Source organism: Pipistrellus hanaki (genome assembly GCF_964339955.1).
Source record: "Pipistrellus hanaki genome assembly, chromosome: 3".
Classification (NCBI taxonomy): domain Eukaryota; kingdom Metazoa; phylum Chordata; class Mammalia; order Chiroptera; family Vespertilionidae; genus Pipistrellus; species Pipistrellus hanaki.
Window position 1 is genome coordinate 160911909 of NC_140505.1, and position 21805 is coordinate 160933713.

At 38.3% G+C, this 21805-nt stretch overlaps 1 protein-coding gene across 1 annotated transcript in view; it reads left to right on the forward strand.

Annotated features, from left to right (window-relative positions):
• Positions 1 to 19986, forward strand: part of GYS2 (glycogen synthase 2) — a 38794-nt gene extending 18808 nt beyond the window's left edge. The window contains exons 8-16 of the mRNA XM_084876757.1: positions 738 to 844; positions 1511 to 1570; positions 2733 to 2811; positions 4056 to 4169; positions 11575 to 11701; positions 13531 to 13626; positions 14504 to 14667; positions 16209 to 16289; positions 18739 to 19986. Of these exons, the coding sequence (XP_084732883.1) occupies positions 738 to 844; positions 1511 to 1570; positions 2733 to 2811; positions 4056 to 4169; positions 11575 to 11701; positions 13531 to 13626; positions 14504 to 14667; positions 16209 to 16289; positions 18739 to 18963 (1053 nt within the window). The 3' untranslated portion in view covers positions 18964 to 19986. The remainder of the gene's footprint in view (positions 1 to 737; positions 845 to 1510; positions 1571 to 2732; positions 2812 to 4055; positions 4170 to 11574; positions 11702 to 13530; positions 13627 to 14503; positions 14668 to 16208; positions 16290 to 18738) is intronic.
• The last annotated feature ends 1819 nt before the right edge of the window (positions 19987 to 21805 follow it).

Here is a 21805-nt window from a genome sequence, read left to right on the forward strand (position 1 = left end):
AATCCCACAGATTTTAGATTCAATCTAATCTCAGCTTTGCCAATAATCAGTGATAGGAGCCTCCATGCCTCCATGCCTCTCTCCTGATGTCAGTAAAACGAGGAGAGTGACATCTATTGCGCACAGCGATTTCAAGAATTGGGGTGAATTATGATTTAAAGCATCCAGCACAGTGTCTGCCACAACAAAATTGCTGATCATATGCTTGCTTCTTTACCTTAGTGCTAAAAAAAAACAAAATGCGGTATCATGAGAATCAAGAAATTTGACAAAAAATGTAAATAATATTTTGTGTAAAGCAATGTATATAAGCTAAGGGGGAAAAATAGAATAAACCAAAACTAAATCCTCATTAAATTTCCAATCTTACATTTTAAAGAGCGAAGTTTGACCCTGTAGTAGTAGCTCAAATTTGTGTTACTTTTTTTAAACTACAGAGCAGATTGTGATAACAATAGCAATGGCTAGATATTTTAGGTGACTCATGCCATAAAAATATTTTGTTTGAATTTTAAAATTTTTAATCAACAAACATCTATTGAAAGCCCAATTTAAAATAAATTTTCTGAAAAAGCCTTAGGAAGGTGGGTACAATGTTTCTGTGAATCACAAAAAGTATTCTTTTTGCCTAAAGATGTTTTCAAACACTGTTTGCTCAGAATTGAAGGTCTATCTGCCACACATTTTATTTTCATCTTTGGTCATTGACTCTGTTGTGTGTTCTGATCCCTCATTAGATGCATAAAAGTGATGTCACGGTGGTGGTGTTTTTCATTATGCCTGCCAAGACCAACAACTTCAACGTGGAAACCCTGAAAGGCCAGGCAGTGCGGAAGCAGCTCTGGTAATTTCACGTCTTGTAAATGTTCTCAAGCAATAACTGTAAATGGTTGTTTGTGTGCATGATTTCTGATATATATATTCCTGAACTATTTTTTTTCTTAAGATTATTATAGCATAAATGCTACTTGGTTCTCTTCTCATTGAGCTATAATGCTAGATTCTGTAATGGCTACTCATCTGAGTTACAATAAAAACTGTGGAATAGGCTACCATGGAAGGATAAAGCCTCTGAAGAACTCTTTAAAGATGGGTTGAAATTTAAAAATATATATATTATTCAAATAAAAACATGGCAAAGTAAACAAATTAAACAAATTAGTCTACTGACCTTTGATATGCCCATAGCCTATATTCAACAATTATCAACCCATTCCCAATCTTGTTACATCTATACCTGCATCCACGCGCCCTCCCAGCCCTCAGCCCTACCCTAAATATCATCAAGCAAAACAAAAGTTAAGCATTGTGGGCTGGTCAGGGTTCTGCTGCTTCAGCTCTGGAGGTTTAACTCAAGCTAAATTGGCAAATGCGAAGATAATAGAGGCATCTATACAAAAGAGAATTGTAATTTTAACAATGCACTAACAAAACAACAGCGTTATCATGATGAATACAGATGTAAATTGTGACACTATTTAATTTATAGATTTTTTTCCCCCCCAACCAGGGACATTGCACATTCTGTGAAGGAAAAGTTCGGAAAGAAACTCTATGATGCCTTATTAAGGTAGGTGTTTGGAACACTTACCATCTCAAACAATTTGATGTCACATTCCAACTTAACAGTTTCAATGGTATAATATATTTATGTTGCTCTGAATAGAAAGGAATTCATAACCTTTGAAGATGTGTAACATCATATCAGTAGGTTTTCTTTTATCCTTCATCTGACAAACACTTGTAAACAGGTTTTACAAATGAGAACATATTTACCCTGTTTCCCCAAAAATAAGACAGTGTCTTATATTAATTTTTTCTCCCAAAGTTGCGCTAGGTCTTATTTTCGGGGGATGTCTTATTTTCGGGGAAACACGGTATATATGCAGGTAGGTTCTAATTCAATGAAAATCTTGTTAAATGTTAGTATGCCAATCTGAAGCTAAGAGTTCATGAAATTTTTAGTCAAAGTATATATTGATTTAATATGCTAATTATGTCGACATTAAATCAGCATATTTATTAACCAAACATTTAATGAATATTAATTAACATATTAATATTACCGAGTATGCGTTTACTTAATAAATAATAAATAAGATATGTAATTTACAGATATAATAAAGACTAAATAACAAAATCAAATTTAAATGTGTTATAACCTAATAATACTAAAATACATTATTATTTCTGTGCTTTGAAGAGAAAACTATGTTGTCTTCTGACCCATGGTAGTAGGTGAACATCATTTCTCTTTACCAGTAAAAGTATCAACTTACAGATGGGCAAGTTTTGGCCACTCTAGAATGTAGTACTCAGAAATGGGCAAAACATAATGAGAGTGACCCCCGATGTTAACATGAATGCTATAAAAATTAATTTTGATTTTTTAATGCTATTTTTAAAATCCTCACCTGAGGATATGCTTATTGATGAGAGAGAGAGAGAGAGAGAGAGAGAGAGAGAGAGAGAGAGAGAGAGAGAGAAAGAATATTGAAGTGTGAAGTAATGATTAGTTGCCTCCTGTATCAGCCCCAACAATCCAACCATCTGAGCCACCTGGCTGGGGCAATGCTATCTTTTATCAAACTTCTTCACACTTTAAGAATCTGTGAGCTTCAGCTGAAAACTATGTTTACTTTGATTTTTAAAGTGCTTAGAACAGAATCTGACACAAAGGAGCACCGAATTAGTGCCAGTTGTTTTTGTTATTAACATTGTTTTTCCCACAGAGGAGAAATTCCTGATCTGAACAATATTTTGGATCGAGATGATCTAACAATAATGAAAAGAGCCATCTTTTCAACTCAGGTAGTAAAGAAAAAAGTGCCTACCACTTCCCATTGTTAAATTCACTGTATTCAATATTTTAATTTATTGGAATGGGCTAAATGGGGAAATTTTTAAACTCAAGAACTGGAAAGTCATTCTTCTGTATTCACCTAAATGTCAACTTTGTATTCCCTTTTATGAGTGGTTCATAAAAGAGATTGGATACAGGGCCTTTCTTGTGTCCAATTTAAAAATTTACTTGATACTTACTTAGCAGGAAGATGTCATGATCCCCAGAGTTTTCCCAGGGCGAGGCTCACCCATTGTATTCTGGGTATGCAGACCCCTGTGATTTCTCCAAATGTAGAAAACTCAACTGCATAATTTGTGGTATGAGGGACTGTGTTTGCACTCTCCCCCTGGCCCTAATAATAATTATATAATAATAATAATTTGGAACCATTATATCCAATTGAAAAGCAGTATGTGTCGCAATAACAATAAAAACCTAATTTTAAAAAAATGCATAGAATTTTGAGTTACAGTAGAGAAAATGTGAATGTTTCTCAGACAAGTAGAATTATTGCAAAGAAGAAAAGGAAAGTTTTTAGGCATACAGTGAACTCTTGTCATTATAGTGAAGGATCAGACACAGTAGGATAGCCCCACGAAAGAATTTAAAAGAGGAGCTCCTCTCGAGGCAAGATTTCAGGACATTCGTATTCCAACTAAATCCCAGGAGAGCAAGATGTCTTGGCCTTTAATATATATATATATATTTATATATATGTGTGTGTGTGTGTGTGTGTGTGTATTACACACACACACACACACACACACACACACACACACATATATATATATATTATTGATTTCAAAGAGGAAGGGAGAAGGAGAGAAAGAGATAGAAACATCAATGATGAGAGCGAATCCCTGATCGGCTGCCTCCTGCATTTCCCTAACTGAGGCTTGAGCCCATAACCAGGGCATGTGTCCTTGACCAGAATAGAACCTGGGACCCTTCAGTCCGAAGGCCAAGGCTTTATCTACTGAGCAAAACCGGCCAGGGCTGTCTTGGCTGCAGGTGGAAAGCAAAAGTAGCATGTGTTCCCATATACAAAGGCAGTGCTTGAACCCATCTTCCTCCTCTGAAACACATAAAACTTAGTCATCCTCATTAGTGTCCTCTCAGAAGACTGGAGAAAGGTTATATGACATGTTGCCAATGACCTGTTGTTGAAATTAGTCACACATTAATTGACATTTTTCTTCCATTACTTTAGCGACAGTCTTTGCCTCCAGTGACCACTCACAACATGATAGATGACTCCACTGACCCCATCCTCAGCACCATTAGACGGATTGGACTTTTCAACAGTCGCACAGACAGAGTTAAGGTAGAACTAATTATTTCTGACATAGAATATATTGACTGAGAATTTATTAGATGCCTCCCTTATTTGTTTTCCGAAGGAAATTAATTTTGTTTCCTCTCTTGGGTAATTAAAATATAATGACTATTTTGGTATCATTCTTGAGAACTGAAGGATATTTATGGCTTTGATTCATAATTCTAGTATTTATGTTTACTGTACAATCTGTTACTAAGCATTAGGAAGTTATCTACTTTTTAATGATTTAAGTATTTTCTAAGAATTAATTAACAAATCTCTGAGGTTGCATGAATTATCTTTGTTTCTTTCTGATAATGTTCAACTTAAACGGGAAATATGAGAAGTTTCCAGTTTTAAAGAATGTGGCTAATGATGTTTTTATGCAATCTTCTATAGACCAATTTATTCTTTGGACTCTTGAGTTTCTGCAATAACTAGGCACAGTGCTCAATATATGAATAAAACCTGGTTTCTACCACTGTGGTGCCTAACCTCTCTGATGTTTACTGAGGGCCTATTTGTTCCAGGCATTTGCTAAGTGTGGTTGGCAATGGTGAACATGTCGACAAATAATTGCTTAATCCTATTCAATTTCATTCACCAATTCAGGATCAAGGGTTCGCAAGCTTTTACCAATCTTTCCAAATGTTTCCCTTTCCCCTCTTTCTTTCACCTTTAGCAGATGACATAACTGAGAATTCAAAAGTATAAACTCCTTCAGTGTCCCTCTATACTAGCCTCAACTATAGATTTTATTTATTTATTTATTTTTACCTATTCTGGGTTTCTTTCCTTAAGGTCCTAAGGATTTTTATAGGATCTCATTCCCTCCAAAAATTTCTGAAAAACAGCCTTTTTACCCCCTCTTAGAGTATAGGTAATAAAAGACAACTCTTTTCCTTGCTGTTTATAAATATTCTTTGAATTTCTCTCTACATTGAAAAAAACAACTTTGCCTTACCCATTCTCCTTTTGATGTTCTTAAATCTTTCCTGTTCTGAAAAATGTTTTGAAAAAATAATCTATTCTTATATTTACTTTTTACCTTTTATTAAGTCCTTGATGTGGACTTGGGTGGATGGAGTGGAAGGAGACAAATTAAGGACTCACTGCAACAGTACAGGTGAGAGTTGATGAGGGCCCCCTGCAAAGGCTGTGTCAGACGTCCTGGAGAGGATGAAACAATGGGAGAAACAGCTGAACACAAGAAAGATCATACTTAGTGACCAATGGGCATTAGAAGTAAGGAAGAGAAAGAAGTCAAGAATAATAGTCGCCTGGCTTCATTATTAACCAACAGTTTCTAAAAACAAAGGAAAAACTTTAACAGAAATTGTTTTGAAAGTCATGTCATGAATTGAGTTCAGTTTTTGATAGGATGACTGTGAGTGACATGAGAGATATTCAAGTTGAGTTGTTACTTAGAAAATATGGACCTGGGGGATATAAGGGCGGTAGTAAAGGAAACTACCAGAACACAGACAGTAGTTGAGACAAGAGAATGACCACTGTGCCAGGTTGGAAGATGAAGTTGAATGAGTAGAGATTTAAGAGGAGGATTGTAAGATGAAAAGTCAGGGAAAGAAAGAAAGAAAGAGCAGAGAATTAGAAAAGGGAAATATTGCAAAAATCAAGCAGAAGAAATTCTCTAGCTCTTTATAAAATGTTCCATGCTGTGTTAGCCTTTGGAACTAACTAAGTCATCTCTTCCTTGCACTTTTCCTTACTATACACATAAACACACACACACACACACACACACACACACACGTACACATGCACACATGCCCTGTGCCATAAAATTATGGGTGGTTTGTCTTTTCTCATTTGTGTTTCTGCATTCCCAAACTTTTCAACACGTAGCATACCTTCTATAATAAACTAGAGGCCCGATGCACAAATTTGTGCACCAGTGGGGTCCCTTGGCCTGGCCTATGGGATCAGGCTGAAACAGGCTCTCCGACATCCCCCAAAGGGTCCCAGGTTTCGAGAGGGCGCAGGCCAGACAGAGGGAACCCACCCGTGCGTGATCAGGGCCAGGGAGGGACATGGAAGTTTGGCCAGTGAGTGAAGGACCGTGGAAGGGCGCCAGGGCATGTCCGGCCCTCCTAACTCAGTCCCAATTGGCCAGACCCAGCAGCAAGCTGACCTACCAGTCAGAGGATCTGCCCCCTCGTGGTCAGTGCATGTCATAGGGAATGGTTAAGTGGCCTTAGCATATCATTAGCATATTATGCTTTGATTGGTTGAACAGACGACTGGACACTTAGCATATTAGGCTTTTATTATATAGGATAGTCAGGCTACAAGTTTTCCCCTGGAAATGCAGGATTGTCTCTGCCAAGGGTGCCCCTTCCTTTACGTGTTTCAGCAGGATTGGATCCACAGAGAGTCATCACAGTGTATATTAACAGCAGCTTGGCCTCATTCTCATATAATTTACCCTCAATCTGTGCTTCTTATTTTATTTTATATCTAATGTTTGTCTCTCAGAAAGGAAACAAATAGTGGAGGCAAGAAAGCCAATTATTTTCATGTAGATTTCTGTTTTTCTTAGAACCTTTTATGTCCTGCCATATTTGTGAATCTTCCTCTGACAACCTGTCTGTGCCTGGCACATGCTATGTGCAATAAATACAGATAGATGTGAGGATGTGGGAGGGTGGAAAAGGAGAGAGGAGGCTGGATTCCTTTCCTCTTGGGATGACTGTGACTTGAGGTCCCTTAAAGTTTTGAACAAAGTATACTTTGCTGATCTATGTTTTTTTGTTTTGTTTTGTTTTGTTTTAAAGTGTGATAACAGTGAGGCAACATCCCAGAACTAGGCAAGAACCTCATATAATGAATATACTAAACACTTTCATACTGCTGGGTCATTGCTGACTAATGTTATTCTCTCTTTATGAAATACCCTTATCTCAGTCATTCTAGCTATGGCTTTGGGATCCAACCTAAAAGTAAGCTCTTCCTTGCACTTTTCCTTAGTATACACTTATCTACTCCAGACAGAACACATCTTTCCTCATCTGCATTCCTAAGCCTACTGAAATTAATGGAATGATCACATTGAAATATATATATATATATATATATATATATATATATATATACACACACACACACACACACACACACACTGAGTGGCCAGATTATTAAGATCTCTGAACACATAATAATCTGGCCACTAGTATATATTAGAGGCCCAGTGCATGAATTTGTGCATGGATGGGGTCCAGCAGGCCTGGCCAGGGGGAGGGGACATGGGCGGTTGGCCGGCTTGCCTGCTGGTCATATTTTTTTTCTCAGTTTTATCCTCTGAGAAGCAGACACTAAGACTAAGGACTAGATTTGAAAATGCTTGTTGGAAGAAATGTGTGAAGGATAAAGAGGTGAGAGCACGAGCAGGCTGGGAGGTGCAGTCAGACACCACAAAGAAAGCAGGAAGGAAGGGGCGGTAAGAAGAGCCACAGACTGCAGCCTGTTTCTCAAACAGTCTTAGTCTTTTTTTTTTCTTTTTTTTTTTTTTACAAAAAGAAAAGTCAAATGTAATTTACAAAAAACTAGAATTCATAATGAGGAACAAATACATGAAAATGTACACACATAGCAGCACCAGATAGTGACTCAAAAGGGGGAAAGCAGTGGACCAATACAACTCAACATGGCTTGTCAGTTAGTGGAAAAAACACATACACATAGGTGCGTATGTGCCCACAAAAAAGAAACAAACAAACAAACAAAACAAAAACAAAAAAACAAGAAGAAAGTTTTCAAAGGCCAACCCAAATTCATCTTATTTTACAATGCTTCCTTTCTTAATACAAAAGAAGTTTTTGTATTTGTGTTGTGGTTTGCTGTTGACTTATTTTAAATATCAATATATTAATATTACTACATACAACATTTTCCTGTGTTTAGAAGCCTTTTCTTGATCTTTCACCAACCAAAACAGTTTCAAACAGATGGCTGCCTTATTCTATGAGCAGCTGGATGTGACCATTTTAATGGGGATTCATAAGAAAAGCAACAGGGATTCCCCAAACAAAAGTTACCCATTAAAATAATCACCTTGCCGAAACCGGTTTGGCTTAGTGGTTAGAGCATCAGCCTGCAGAATGGAAGGTCCCAGATTCGATTCTGGTCAGGGGCACGTACATAGGTTGCAGGCACATCTCCGGTAGGGGGCGTGCAGGGAGGCAGCTGGGTTGATGTTTCTCTCTCATTGATGTTTCTAGCTCTCTATCCCTCTCCCTTCCTCTCTGTAAAAAATCAATAAAATATATTTTTAAAAATAATAAACTGGGTAGAGGTGGGTTGGCACTAGCACCCATGTCTGTCTGTCTATGGGCGAGGAGCAGCTGCTATGGTGGATCTAGAGTGGATGCAGTTGGGGCTGTCAGTCAAGGTCCCCAGTCCAGGACATATCAGAGGAAATCTGAACAGCAAATACAGAATGGCCTCATGTCTAAAGAAGGCAACATACCAACTCCTTAAAGACGGTGCTCACACTGTCCGGCTTCAAATCTCTGCCACTTATTCAGTTTATAAGTTACTTAATCTGCCTGTACCTCTATCCTCTCATCTTTAAAATGATAATATAGGCCCGCATTCATAGAATTGCTGTGGGTTTAGAAAAGTAATAGATGTTACATTTAGTACAATATTGGCACACAGGCAATGCCTAATGAAATTAGCTTTTATTTGTACTTAGTCCAGTAGAAGATGGAAGATTTGTCTTTCCCACAGGATTTGAAAAAAATCTTTTATCAAAGAGATGACAAGTGAGCTAGATCTTGATCGGTGAGCAGGAATTTATCTGCAAATAACAGAAAGGAGGACTCACCCGGCAGAAGATGAAAAGGCATAGAGATACAATGGCACATAGCTTACAAAGAGTGAATGGAGGAGGAAGTTCATCTCATACAAATCGTTTATGCAGTTAAACTCCCCAGTATTTTGTGATATTCATTTATATCATAAAGCAAACACACACATGCAAAAGAAATAAAAGATTAACCCTTCCTAACAATATATCCTTAAAGCGCTGAGATAAACTTCTGTTGGTTCAGAATTAGGTATTGTGTTTTATTAATAACTAGAGGGGTGGCCCTCAGCCTGACCTGCGCCCCCTCACAGTCCGGGACCCCTCAGGGAATGTCCAACTGCTGACTTAGGCCCCATCCTGCTGGCAGTAAGACATCTTCTTGCAGTTCAGGATCCCTCGCTCCTTACTGCCCACCTGCTCGCTCCTTACCACTTGGCTCACTGCTCCTTAGCGGCAGGCTCCTTACTGCTCAGCTAGCTGCTTCTTAGCACTGCTGCCACTGCTGCTGCGCTCACCAGCCATGAGCCCGGCTTCTGGCTGAGCAGCCGCTCCTCCTGTGGGAGCGCACTGACCAACAGGGGGCAGCTCCTGCATTGGGCATCTGCCCGGGGTGGTTAGTGTGCATCCTAGTGACCGGCTGTTCCTGTGGTTCCACCATAATGGTTGATTAGGCTCTTATTATATAGATATCTTTTAAAAGTTTGGCATTAGTAACTCAGAGTCTGTGCTAATAACATAAGTCCTGCCGAAATGGTTTGGCTCAGTGAATAGAGCTGTCAGCCTGCAGACTGAAGGTTCCCGGGTTCAATTCCTGTCAAGGGCATGTACCTTGGTTGTGGGCACATCCTTGGTAGGGGGCGTGCAAGAGGCAGCTGATTGATGACTCTCATCAATGTTTCTAAATCTCTCTCCCTTCCTCTCTGTAAAATATCAATAAAATATATATAAAAATATTTAAAACATAATAATATAAGTCCTATTTGATTACCTGTACATTTATAGAACTCTATCTGACAAGTTTTTATAGAAATGTGACCATTTGATTCAGGAAACGTTGCAGATTATTTTGAGTTTGAATTTATCCTCTGTCAGCAGTGGGGTATAGTGAGAATAGCCTAGACTGCAGATTCCAGGTCATCGCCCTGCACTGACACCGTGAAAGTAACTCACTTCCTGGGAATGTACTTTTCTCCTAAGATAAATGCAGTCAAACAAACTTTAGTTCATTTGTTTTTCCCCTACTGACCCAAGGCTTGTTAGAAGCCAGGTGCCCTGCTGAGGGCTTTTGTATACAGGATCTCATTTAATCCCCCCACAATCTTGGGCTAACTTCTAATATCCTTTCTTCCATGGGCTTCTGCAATCGCCTGTTTTAGGGCCCAGAGCAGCTGTCTTCTTATTTTAGTCATTTGATCATTCTGTTTGGCTGGGAACAAAACAAACAAGCCATGGTGTTTTCATGTTCCTAAAAGGGTGTTGGAAAGTACAAATTTTCCGAAGTGTGGACATGCCAACTAGGCACAATACCTTTTAATCCCCCTTTCCTAATATAAGCCAAGAGAGTATAATGATTTGATGGTTGCCCAGACAGTCATATCTGTGTTTTTGGTCTCTTTTTCTAGCATAATAATAGAAACTCAAATCATGCTTTCTAGAAAAAAAATATCTTATCCATTTTTACTTTACCAGTGTGCTATTCTTGTAATTGAATAAGTCATTTTTATAGTACTGGTTTTGGACATTTACCACTTTATTTCCTCTTAAGTTTAACATATCTCCTATTTATGAATCTACTGATTGATATATATATATATATATATATATATATATATATATATATATATATATATATATATCTCCAATGCCTGGGTAGTCCAGAGAAAGGTGGCAGAGCCCAGCCCTGGGGAAGGGCCCCACTGTGGGGAGCAGCCAGGCTGTGGAGTCAGATGCAGTGATGCGGGTGTCTGCACACTGAGGGAGTGGCAGTGGAAGGATGAGTTAAATAAGTTAAATAGAGGGCAACTGGCTCAGTCCATTTGGGCTACTGGCAAAATCAGACTGAATGGGTGGTTTATAAACAGCAGACATTTATTTCAATTCTGTAAGCTAGGAGGTCCAAGACCAAGTTGCTAGAGTGGTTGAGTTCTTGAGAAGGCCCTCTTTCTGGTCCATGGATGGGGGAGGGGATATGGGCAGTTGGCCAGCCTGCCTGCTGGTTGAACTCCTGGTCGAGGGAACAATTTGCACATTAACCTTTTATTATATAGGATATACACTGAGTGGCCAGATTATTATGCATTCAGAGATCATAATGATCTGGCTACTCAGTGTAGTTTAGCATGAGAACAACAATGGCGTGCAAACTCCCTATCCTCCAGGGTAGGCTTTGGAGTTTGAGGGAAAGACAGTCCACAGATACTGACACAGAATGCTGAGAACAGAAAAGAAGCCCCCAGGCTTTTTTCTCCCCTGAATTTAAAACACAAGGCTATTAGAGTATTATAATAATCAAATTGTAGGTCTTTTTTTTTCTTTAATTTTTTTTTCTCTTTATTTTTTCTCATCAGAATTTTCCTTTTTTAGGTGATTTTGCACCCAGAGTTCCTATCCTCCACCAGCCCCTTGTTGCCCATGGATTATGAGGAGTTCGTCCGAGGTTGTCACCTTGGAGTATTCCCGTCATACTATGAACCCTGGGGTTATACTCCAGGTATGTGACATGTAGAGATGTGTAATTTTTTGGAATTTATTTCATGCATATGTGTGTGATAGTCCAAGTTGATATTTAATTTACTATTGGATAGAGAAGCACAAAACCAAAGCTTAAGTGACTGAGGGAATGTGGGAGATCACTAATAGCAGGTAAAGAGAATGATTTATAACTCATGGCAGACTTTCCAGCAAAATGTCGCTTTATAGGACAAAGTTAAACTTAACCTGAAATGATAGAGGAGTTACATTTAGTTTTTAAAGTATTATAAAACATAATTAGATGAAACAGTTTGGGAAATACTCCATAGTGAAGGAGCCATTCTGTTTTGAATTAACCCAAGGAAGTTGGCCACTTGGCATCATACAGGAATAATTAAATCTCTGGTGCTATAAGGTTGGTGTTAACATATTAGATAAATCTCTAATTTTTTAAAAGAATAATCTTTTTATGTGATACTAACTCTAATTCACTCCAGAAAGTATTCATTAAAGTTTGTGCTTTGAGCCGGGACCGGTTTGGCTCAGTGGATAGAGCATCGGCCTGCAGACTGAGGGGTCCTGGGTTCGATTCCAGTCAAGGGCATGTACCTTGGTTGCGGGCGCATCCCCAGTAGGGGGTGTGCAAGAGGCAGCTGATCGATGATTCTCTCTCATCAATGTTTCTAACTCTCTATCCCTCTCTCTTCCTCTCTGTGAAAAATCAATAAAATATATGTTAAAAAATAAATAAATAAATAAATAAATAAAGTTTGTGCTTTGAGAAAGCACAATGAATATAAGTAAGTGCTTATTTCGTTAAATTCACTGAATGAACATATACTGAGCTTACATGGATGCACGGCATTTTACTACATGTGTGTTACTGAGTACTTAATAAAAACAAGGATCTGTGAAATTTCATATAATTGTAGGCACAATTGTTCTAGGGAGGAGTTACTGAATTTTTGTCAGATTCTCAAATGGGTCAATAATCCCATTCCACTACCCCTTCCCCATCCTAAATTAGGAAACCACTGCTCTCTAGAGATAAACCAAGAGGAAATACTTGTAGAGCTGGAGAAAGGGCCACTGTTTAAATTATGTTACTTCATGGATAATGGGGAAATCTATTTTTTTTTTTACCCAACCCAACTAGCCAACCAAGAGTTATTCCACAATCAAATACAATGTATTTGTTAAAAATGCAGATATCCCTGAAAGTGGTAATATTTGCAAGACATATCTGATATTTTCTGGAAAAAAACAAACACACACAACAAACAAACAAACAAACAAACAAATTTTGACCAAAAGGTGAGAGAGGACTGAGAGAGACAATGGGTTCACTGAGCACCTGAGAAAGTGGAAGGAATTTGTGTGGAAGAAGATTTCAAAAAAACATGTACAAAATATTTACCTACCCCATTAACTTGCCAAATACGTAGAAATGGAATAAAAAAACAAAACTATATAGTGAGAGAGGCAGAATAGGGTAGCTGTTTCCTGCAACGTCTCTGGAGGTGGGCACATGGCTGGAAATCCTCTCTCTCCCCTGTCCCTTGGCTTTGTTAATTTGGGCAAGCTATTTAACTTTTCTGTGCCATAATTTCTTCATCTGTAAGATGGAAATAATGGTAGCCTCACTTCAAATGGTTTTTGAGAAGATTAACCGAGTTAATATATGGAAAGAGCATAGTTCTGAGCCTGGCACAAAGTAAATATTGCTATCACTAGATAGATGTGTTTTTTGTTGTTGTTGCTGCTGTTGTTGTTGTTGTTTTCTCCTCTGCCTACATAAGAGGCCAGTGGAGCTGGTTTAAGCCAAGCCTTTGTCTGTTTCCCTGGCAGCCGAGTGCACTGTGATGGGTATCCCCAGTGTGACAACCAACCTCTCCGGCTTTGGCTGTTTCATGCAGGAGCATGTGGCTGATCCGACTGCCTATGGTGAGATTTTCCATCATTAACCCAATCCAGAGAGAAAGGACACTTACCCAAACAAACTGCAGGGTCTAACTCTAAACCAAACCTGATTCAACAAATGTTTACAGTTTTTTTGTTCAATAAAATATTTTAATTATGTCATCTATAGAAAGGATAAAAATGCTATTACTATTTATACATTGTCCAAAATTCAAACTACAAAAGGAGTTAAATGAACAAATGAAATTGAAACAGAAAAAAAAAGTGCAAAAGAAGTGTTAAACTTAGATAAATCTGCCCTTAAGCTTTTTTTTTTTTTCTTTCTTTCTTTTTCTGAACTGGGTCGGCCCTCTACTATCTAGAAGGGATATTACAGTAACTATGGTCTTTAGAAGTGATATTACAATAACTATTTCGGTCACCATAATTATTTAAAAGATCCATGCCAAGTTAGCAAAATTCACTTGCACTATTTAAGATGGCTGGAGAATTTGCCTATCACCATCTCTATGTCCATGTTGCCTAACAACAAGCCAAGTTCCAATGGGCTGGATCCTCTGCCTACACATTGCCAATTCCCTGGTGCTGCACATGGAACACTGGGGAGTCTAAAACACACTGACACCCAGGTCTCATCCCAGATATTCTGGCTAGTGAGAAGCCCAGGGAGAATCACCAATTCAGGGTACCCCTATATTGCCAGATATTTTTCTTTTTTCTTTTGGCTGTTTGTTGGTGGCAGTTATAAACCATTAGGAGATGAAAGATACACAGCCTTGGAAGGGAAAAGATAAAATAGAGGCAATGGGAGCTAGGAAATAGCTAATTCATGTGATCTACCATAATAAATGGGAGGAGAAATGCTGTTTTTTACCTGTGCGTTGGCTTTTGTGCCCCTCAGGTATTTACATTGTGGACAGGCGGTTCCGCTCTCCGGATGATTCTTGCAACCAGCTGACTAAGTTTCTCTATGGATTTTGCAAACAGTCACGTCGCCAAAGAATTATCCAGAGGAACCGAACTGAAAGGCTCTCGGATCTTCTGGACTGGAGATACTTAGGCAGAGTAAGCAAATTTGTGATCAAATACAGAGGACCCCTTTAAAAATTCCACTGGACCACAAACGTATAGATCTTATGCATAATCTGTAATGTCAACTCGGTATCCTAATTGTTGAAATCCCAGTGACTTTTCATGTACTTTTCCTTTACACATTACGAATTTGCAAAATCCTAAACTCAATTCTTCACATTTCGTTCGACCCTATAACAGCCAGTCATCAGGATCTAGCACTGATTTTACTAGTCATTCTATTGGCACTGCTTAACTTGATACATTACAGGTAAGCAGAAATATTTAATGAATATGAGAAAAAAAAAAAAGAGAAGATCCCTACTTTGTTTTACTCTAAGAGATAATCTGATTTTAGTCCTCAGCTCAGCGGTTATGGGAATAATAGTGTTTTTCAAAATGACAAGTGCCGAGGGAAATGCCTTCTTTCATGAAGCAGGTTTATAAATACTCAGATGCTCATGTATCTTAGCACTGGATAATTTAGTAAAAGATGAACTGATTTTGCCTTTGCATATTGTATATGCTTTGAAACTGCTAAACTTCCCCAGACAAATGATAGATGCTGCCATTTGCAGAGTGCTCGTTACAACCATGGGTGATTCATTTTAATTGTCTTCATTTTATAATGAAAGCAGCATGATAAGGCCCTTAGGTGGTGATTTTCCACCTTTTTCATCTAGTGGTACACAAAAACTAATTACAAAAATTCTGCAGCAAAAGTATATATTTTTTGTCAATCAGACAAAAAGCATAGGTATAATTTTGATTCATTCGCAAACTGGACAACTATGGTTGTGTTGGCTGTTATCATTTTTTTTTTTCATTTAATAATCTAAGGGAAAAGAGGTCAGTGCTCTTGACTAGTTAGATAATCATGTTTTAAAAATTCTTGCAGCACACCAGTTGAAAATTGCTGCCCTTAGGACTTACATTTCTTACCTATGGTTGAAAGTGGGATTTAAATTTAGTTTGCCTGATTATTGGGGTCTCATCATTTGCTCCCCCCCTCCCCTAACCCCACCACATACTGCTTCTCTGCAGAATGAACCCAGTGTTTTCACTCCCCTTAGCACTAATTCAAAGTTTAGTAAGTCTACTCTGGCTTTTCCAAACCACGTTTTGTAGCATTTCTTTAAAAAAAAAATGTTTTTGTTGATTTTTAGAGAGAGAGGAAGGGAAAAGAATAGAGAGATGGAAACATCGATGAGAGAGAAACTTCATCAACTGGCTGCCTCCTGTGTGCCCCCTACTAGGATCGAGCCCTAACCAGGAATCGAACTGGTGACCTCTTGGTTCCTGGGTTGACACTCAATCACAGATTCACCCCAGCCGGGCTATAGTGTTTCTTTATCTTGTCATTGATAAATAAGAAAACTATAAGTTGACATTTTTTTCTGATTTTCAAACTTAGAATGAATAGAATCTGTCACGTAAAAATATGTTTCAAACTAAAAGAAAATCATTTTATATAATAACTTGGTTGTTGAACTATATGGATTTTTTTAAACCCGTGAATTGGTCTTCTATCATAGTATTACCAGCATGCCAGGCACCTGACATTAAGCAGAGCGTTTCCAGATAAATTCCATGTGGAATCCACATCACCACCAACGGTAAGTATCCTATGTACAATTTGTTGGTGTTGAAAGCTAAATTTCTTATTTACAGTAAGTCCTAACAATACCTTTTAATTTGGAAGTAGCCATGTATACAAACTACTATAGTTTTTTACAGTGACGCATCAAAGCCAAGAACAGAGGAAATGACAAATCAGACCAACTTGAAGTCCTTGATTCAGAGGTAGCTTCATGTGTAAGATGAGCGGTCAACTAACTATTGTCATTAGAGAACATCTCCACATGAAATCTCTCTCAGCCTTCTTGCTCGAGACCGTTCCATTAGACATCCATTCTTTTGAGCATTGTTCAAAAATAAAGTAGCCTGCCTTCACAGGAAGTTGGTTTGGTATACAAGGAAGTGTTTAAATGTAGGGTGACTGCTTGGCAAGAGTAATACAGACCAAATTCAAGCACCACAGGAGGGATTGGACAGGATGGGCATTCAGCAATGTCTACCAGGGAGTCCTCAAAGTCCAACTAGACACTATAATTATGGGACAGCATAAGCCAGGGGTCTTCAAACTACGGCCTGCGGACCACATGCAGCCCCCAGGGGAGTCTGATCCTGCCCGCCAGGTTTTTTGGGCAGTGAGCGCAGCCAAGGTGTTACAGTAGGAATTAGTAGTTCATATAGTCCGGCCCTCCAGCTCTCTGAGGGACCGTGATCTGGCCCCCACTTTAAAAAGTTTGAAGATATAAGCCACTTAGCATCAGATTCACTTAGAAGATGTAAGATAGGAAACACAGCTTGAAGCAGGCAGCATTGATATTTCTCTTTCGTGGGATTGTCCTTACAGCAGTCTACATAGTAGTCAAAGAGCTAAACTTCTTTGTCCCCCTCGGGTGATAGTTTAGGCGCAAGAAGATGAGAACCGTACCACTGGGTATGAGATCCAGCTTAGCTTCTGTGGCTCACAGGAGCCAATGTCTCGTGTAAATTTCCATAGATATTTCCCATGGTCTCTGCAAAAATAGGCCCACATACAAGACTCATCAAATTCAAGAATTCTCCAAAGCTAAGGACCTTCATTTAATATTTATAGATCCTCCAAGTTCAGTGTTAACTTCTCAAACAAGGATCACTTTTCCTTAAACAATTGTGTCTACGAATACAATTTATATCCCATCTATAATAGGTGTCCAAAACAGACCTAGAATGTTAACACAGGTAAAATTTGCCCTCAGAGAAGGAAAAAGAATTTTGTAAATCCCCCAATCTGGAAATTTCACTCCCATGTTCACGATTTTAAAAGAATAAGTGCTTATCTTTTTTAGAGGTGAAAGGTAATTCAGCTATATTCCTCCATTAATTTACTCAGCTATTAAGTACTGAGCATCTCCTCTGAGTGAAGTCCTAAGTGCAGGACTCAGCTGTTTTTCTGTGTTGCTTTCATATGGAGTATTGAAATGTGAAATGACTGTAAGGTATGACATAATAACAATGTATAAAGGTAGTTGACATACAGTAATGTGCTGTGATAGTTTTATACATTTGTCTCCCATTCAAGCATATACACTCCTAGAGGGCAGGAATCACGTTTTTTCATCCATTTTCTCAGTGCCATTATTATAGCTGACCCATATTTGGTGCTTAATATTTGTTTATAAAATGAGTTATCTCAGTGAGTTTTAGGTGGAAGGATAATTTGATTAAAACCCAGTGATACTTTCTCATTAACTGAACTAAAAATAGCTGGTGGAATTTCAAAGTTAGCTCAGTGGCCCAGTTCCCAGGATTCTTTGTAGTGGTGGCTGCAATTTCATCGAGCAAATCTAAAGGGTGACATAGAGACTAAACAGGATCAGCAGTGAAATGTAACAGTTGAGATTAAAAGTTCTGGATAGATTCTCATGCTGGTACAAATCTTTGCTCTACCACAGGTGCTATATGACCTTGGGCAAGTCATTATCCACTCTAACCCTTAATTTTCTTCTGTAAATGTGGAAAACAAATTTATTGGAGTGTTGTTACGAAGATTAAATACAATAACATATATATAGTATCTGCCACAAGTCAATGATTATAAAATAAAACGATTTTTTAATGAATCTCTCTTGTTGGTACCAGAATCAAAATTAGTTGCCCCTTGACCAGCCAGTGTGGTTCAGTGGTTGAACATCAACCTATGAACCAGGGGCCACCATTCAATTCCCAGTCAGGACACATGCCCGAGTTACAGGCTTGATTCCCAGTAGGGGGATGTGTAGGAGGCAATCAGTTGATGATTCTCTCTCATCATTGATGTTTCTATCTCTCCCTCTCCCTTCCTCTCTCTGAACTCAATTAAAAAAAAAAAAGAATTCATTAAAAAAATGAATAGGTCCTGAACAGACCACAAAAAATATCCAACTATGCTTTTTATAAAGTGCACATGCAAAATGTTCCCATATTGGAAAATTAAGAAGTGGTTTAATGTTTGTATCTTATTTTTGTCTTTGGCAGACAGAGGGATTTAAATACCCCAGGCCTTCCTCCGTACCACCTTCTCCTACAGGGTCCCAGGTCTCCAGTCCTCAGAGCAGTGATGTGGAAGATGAAGAAGATGAAGATGAGAGATACAACGAGGAAGAGGAGGCGGAAAGGGATCGGTTAAATATTAAGTCGCCATTTTCTCTGGGTCATGTTCCTTATGGGAAGAAGAAGCTGCATGGTGAATATAAGAACTGAATTCCAACCTGGTGAAGTGAGAGCTCCTTTAGTGAGAGCAGAGTAAGAATGATTATTTAAAACAATGAAAATGCCACCAGTTTCATGGCCTTCTTCTAAGAATCACAATGGAATTTATTGCTGCCTAAAAAGTGGAGACTAAGTGAATAGCAATTTTATAATTTAAAATAAAAGCCAAGCTATTTTCTTAGATTCCTCTCCCTCCAGTAAATTTAGACATGAGGAAGAATGTTAATTAAAGAAGGAAGACTGGGAGATTTTTTTTTAAATGGTTAATTTAAGCAATAACAATTTTTACTAGTATTTTTAAAATTATCAGCACCATAAGCCATTGCTTATTATTTATACAGCTTTCATAGTTACCAAACAGGTCTCTCATCTTTCCCCTCCCCAAAGTTTCTGTTCTCAGCCATGAATGTGCACTACCTACGTATTTTAAATAACTTTAATTATTCTTTAATTATTATTTTCATTTTCACATGAGTCAGAAACATGAATTTATATCTAGCTTTGCAGGCAATCAAAAACCATAATAAAGTAGTTATCCTAAATCCAGATATTGATACATATTCATGCATATTTACAAGGGCACTTCTCAAATGAATGATCGGAAGATGTTTCCACCTGTACTGTAGCATCTGACTATAACAATTTTTGATTGATTAAAAGAAAAACTTATTTGAAAAGTTGGTTAATCATCCACAGATGATAATTTGTTAAATCCAAATGAATAAATATATCAATGGTTAAAGATTTAACTTTCATTGGTAATGTTTTGCTTAAAATTCTTTTAGACATTTTAATAAGATAACATGTATAAAGCATCTGCTACCTAATAGTGCCTTCCAAAGGACAAAATTTTAAATATCCTGTAAAAATAACAAAAAGAAAATTTGTAGTCTACTTTATAATAAGGACAGTGTCTTTAGCACATTCATGCTGTTCATAGAGACCTTGTTGAATGTAATTAAGCACCTTTATGTTTTAAATGTAACTAAATCTAAATTGGCAGAAACAAATCTACACTGGCTCTTGGATTGTTTTTTGTCACAATTGAGTGTTGTAACTGAGTATTATTTACATCACAGTGAATACCTTAGTTGGTATCTCGGTTGGTCCATTGAGCTCAAAAAAGGTTTTGGTTTTCTCAGTGCTATAATGTTGATGGCAACAGGGGAAAAATAACAACGATGGTGGGTCAGTTAGTTCAAGACCAGCTAGCAACCATAATCCAGCTCCCCCACTGCCCCATTGTTAGGAAAAAGTAGTACAGTACATACAAACAACAAATCAGGCCAAACTGGAAGATAGTTGCAAGCTCAGCTCATGTAGGGGTTCAGAAAAAAGGGCAGTAAATTACTTAAAGCCCAACCCTTGAATAATGTCCCACGGACGCCAATTAACTCAGTGCCTGCAGAGCAATTTGGAAGGTCTTCATGGAAGATCAGAAAAATATGAGATGGACTTCTATTACAATACTAATGCTCTTTTGCTGAAGTACCAGAAAGATCTCATGGTGAAAAAGGAGTTTCACTATTGAATAACCATAAAAATATATCCCTGGTAAAGTGACTTACTGTATGTATTCAAATGATACTCTTGATTGGTAATTGGTTGGGTCACTTATGAGCTATATAATAAAATATGCTCATAATATAAAACTTTTAAATTCAAGTGCTTTTTACAAAATGAAAGAAGAGTCCTCTGATTAGAAATGAGTACAAATGAGAGTACACATGGAAATTAACTGATTTGCAAACACCTGGTTTTGAGCAGCATGTGTCAGGGTCCGAGTTCCTACCCTGCACCAGACCCTCTGTTCAGACAGCTGCTGCCACTTGATTCCTTCCCCAGTCCCAATCATTTATTGTCCTTTCCCCGAGATTAACAAATCCTGGTGATGAGGAACAAACAGGACTTTTTGAGATTCTGTGTCTAGGCACAGTGCCTATCACACAGTAGGTGTATAAAGGAATACTCTTAGTGGGAGAAAGAGGTACAAAAACGATGCTTTTAAAGAATGTAGGTATTCAGCAGGTGGAGGACAGGAACTATAGGAAGCAGTTTGTGTGTGCTTGACCAGCTGACAGCAAGACATTTCCTTCTGCATTGTGGCACACTTCCTTCCATGGTAAGAGTTAGGGTTAACAGAGCTGGTTTTACACACATAGACGGGAATATAAAATATTGTAAGTGCAATACTATTAGTTTTCCAGGGCACAGGGGCACTAAGAAAAGGAACTTGCCAGGTGTTTGTGTGTGTGTTGGGGGGGGGGGGGAGGGGAAGGGGAGAGGAAGGGGGTGTCCCAAGAGGCTTCATAGGATGAGCCTAACTTTTTTAATATATATTTTATTGATTTTTTTACAGAGAGGAAGAGAGAGTTAAAAACATCGATGAGAGAGAATCATCGATCAGCTGCCTCTTGCACACGACCCACTGGGGATGTGCCTGCAACCAAGGTACATGCCCTTGACCAGAATCGAACCTGGGACCTTTCAGTCCACAAGCCTACACTCTATCCACTGAGCCAAACCGGTTTCGGCAGATGAGCCTAACTTTCTGTGAAGTAATACGGAGATACAACTGCCTGCTTCACGTGGCAGTTGTAAAGATCAAATCTAAACAGAAACGAAATCTTCCCAAAGGAGCTTAGAGTCCAGAATCAGGAGACTAAACAGGCTGCATTCTCAACTCCCTTCTCCTGAGGCCGAAGTAGAATGATGTAACTCATGGTTGACAGGATATAGACTTTCATTTCTCACAACCAGGTCAAGAAAGAAATGTGAATTGGAAGCTTAATTTAAAGTCAGGGCCTCTTCTTCGTCATCTCTTCCCTCTCAT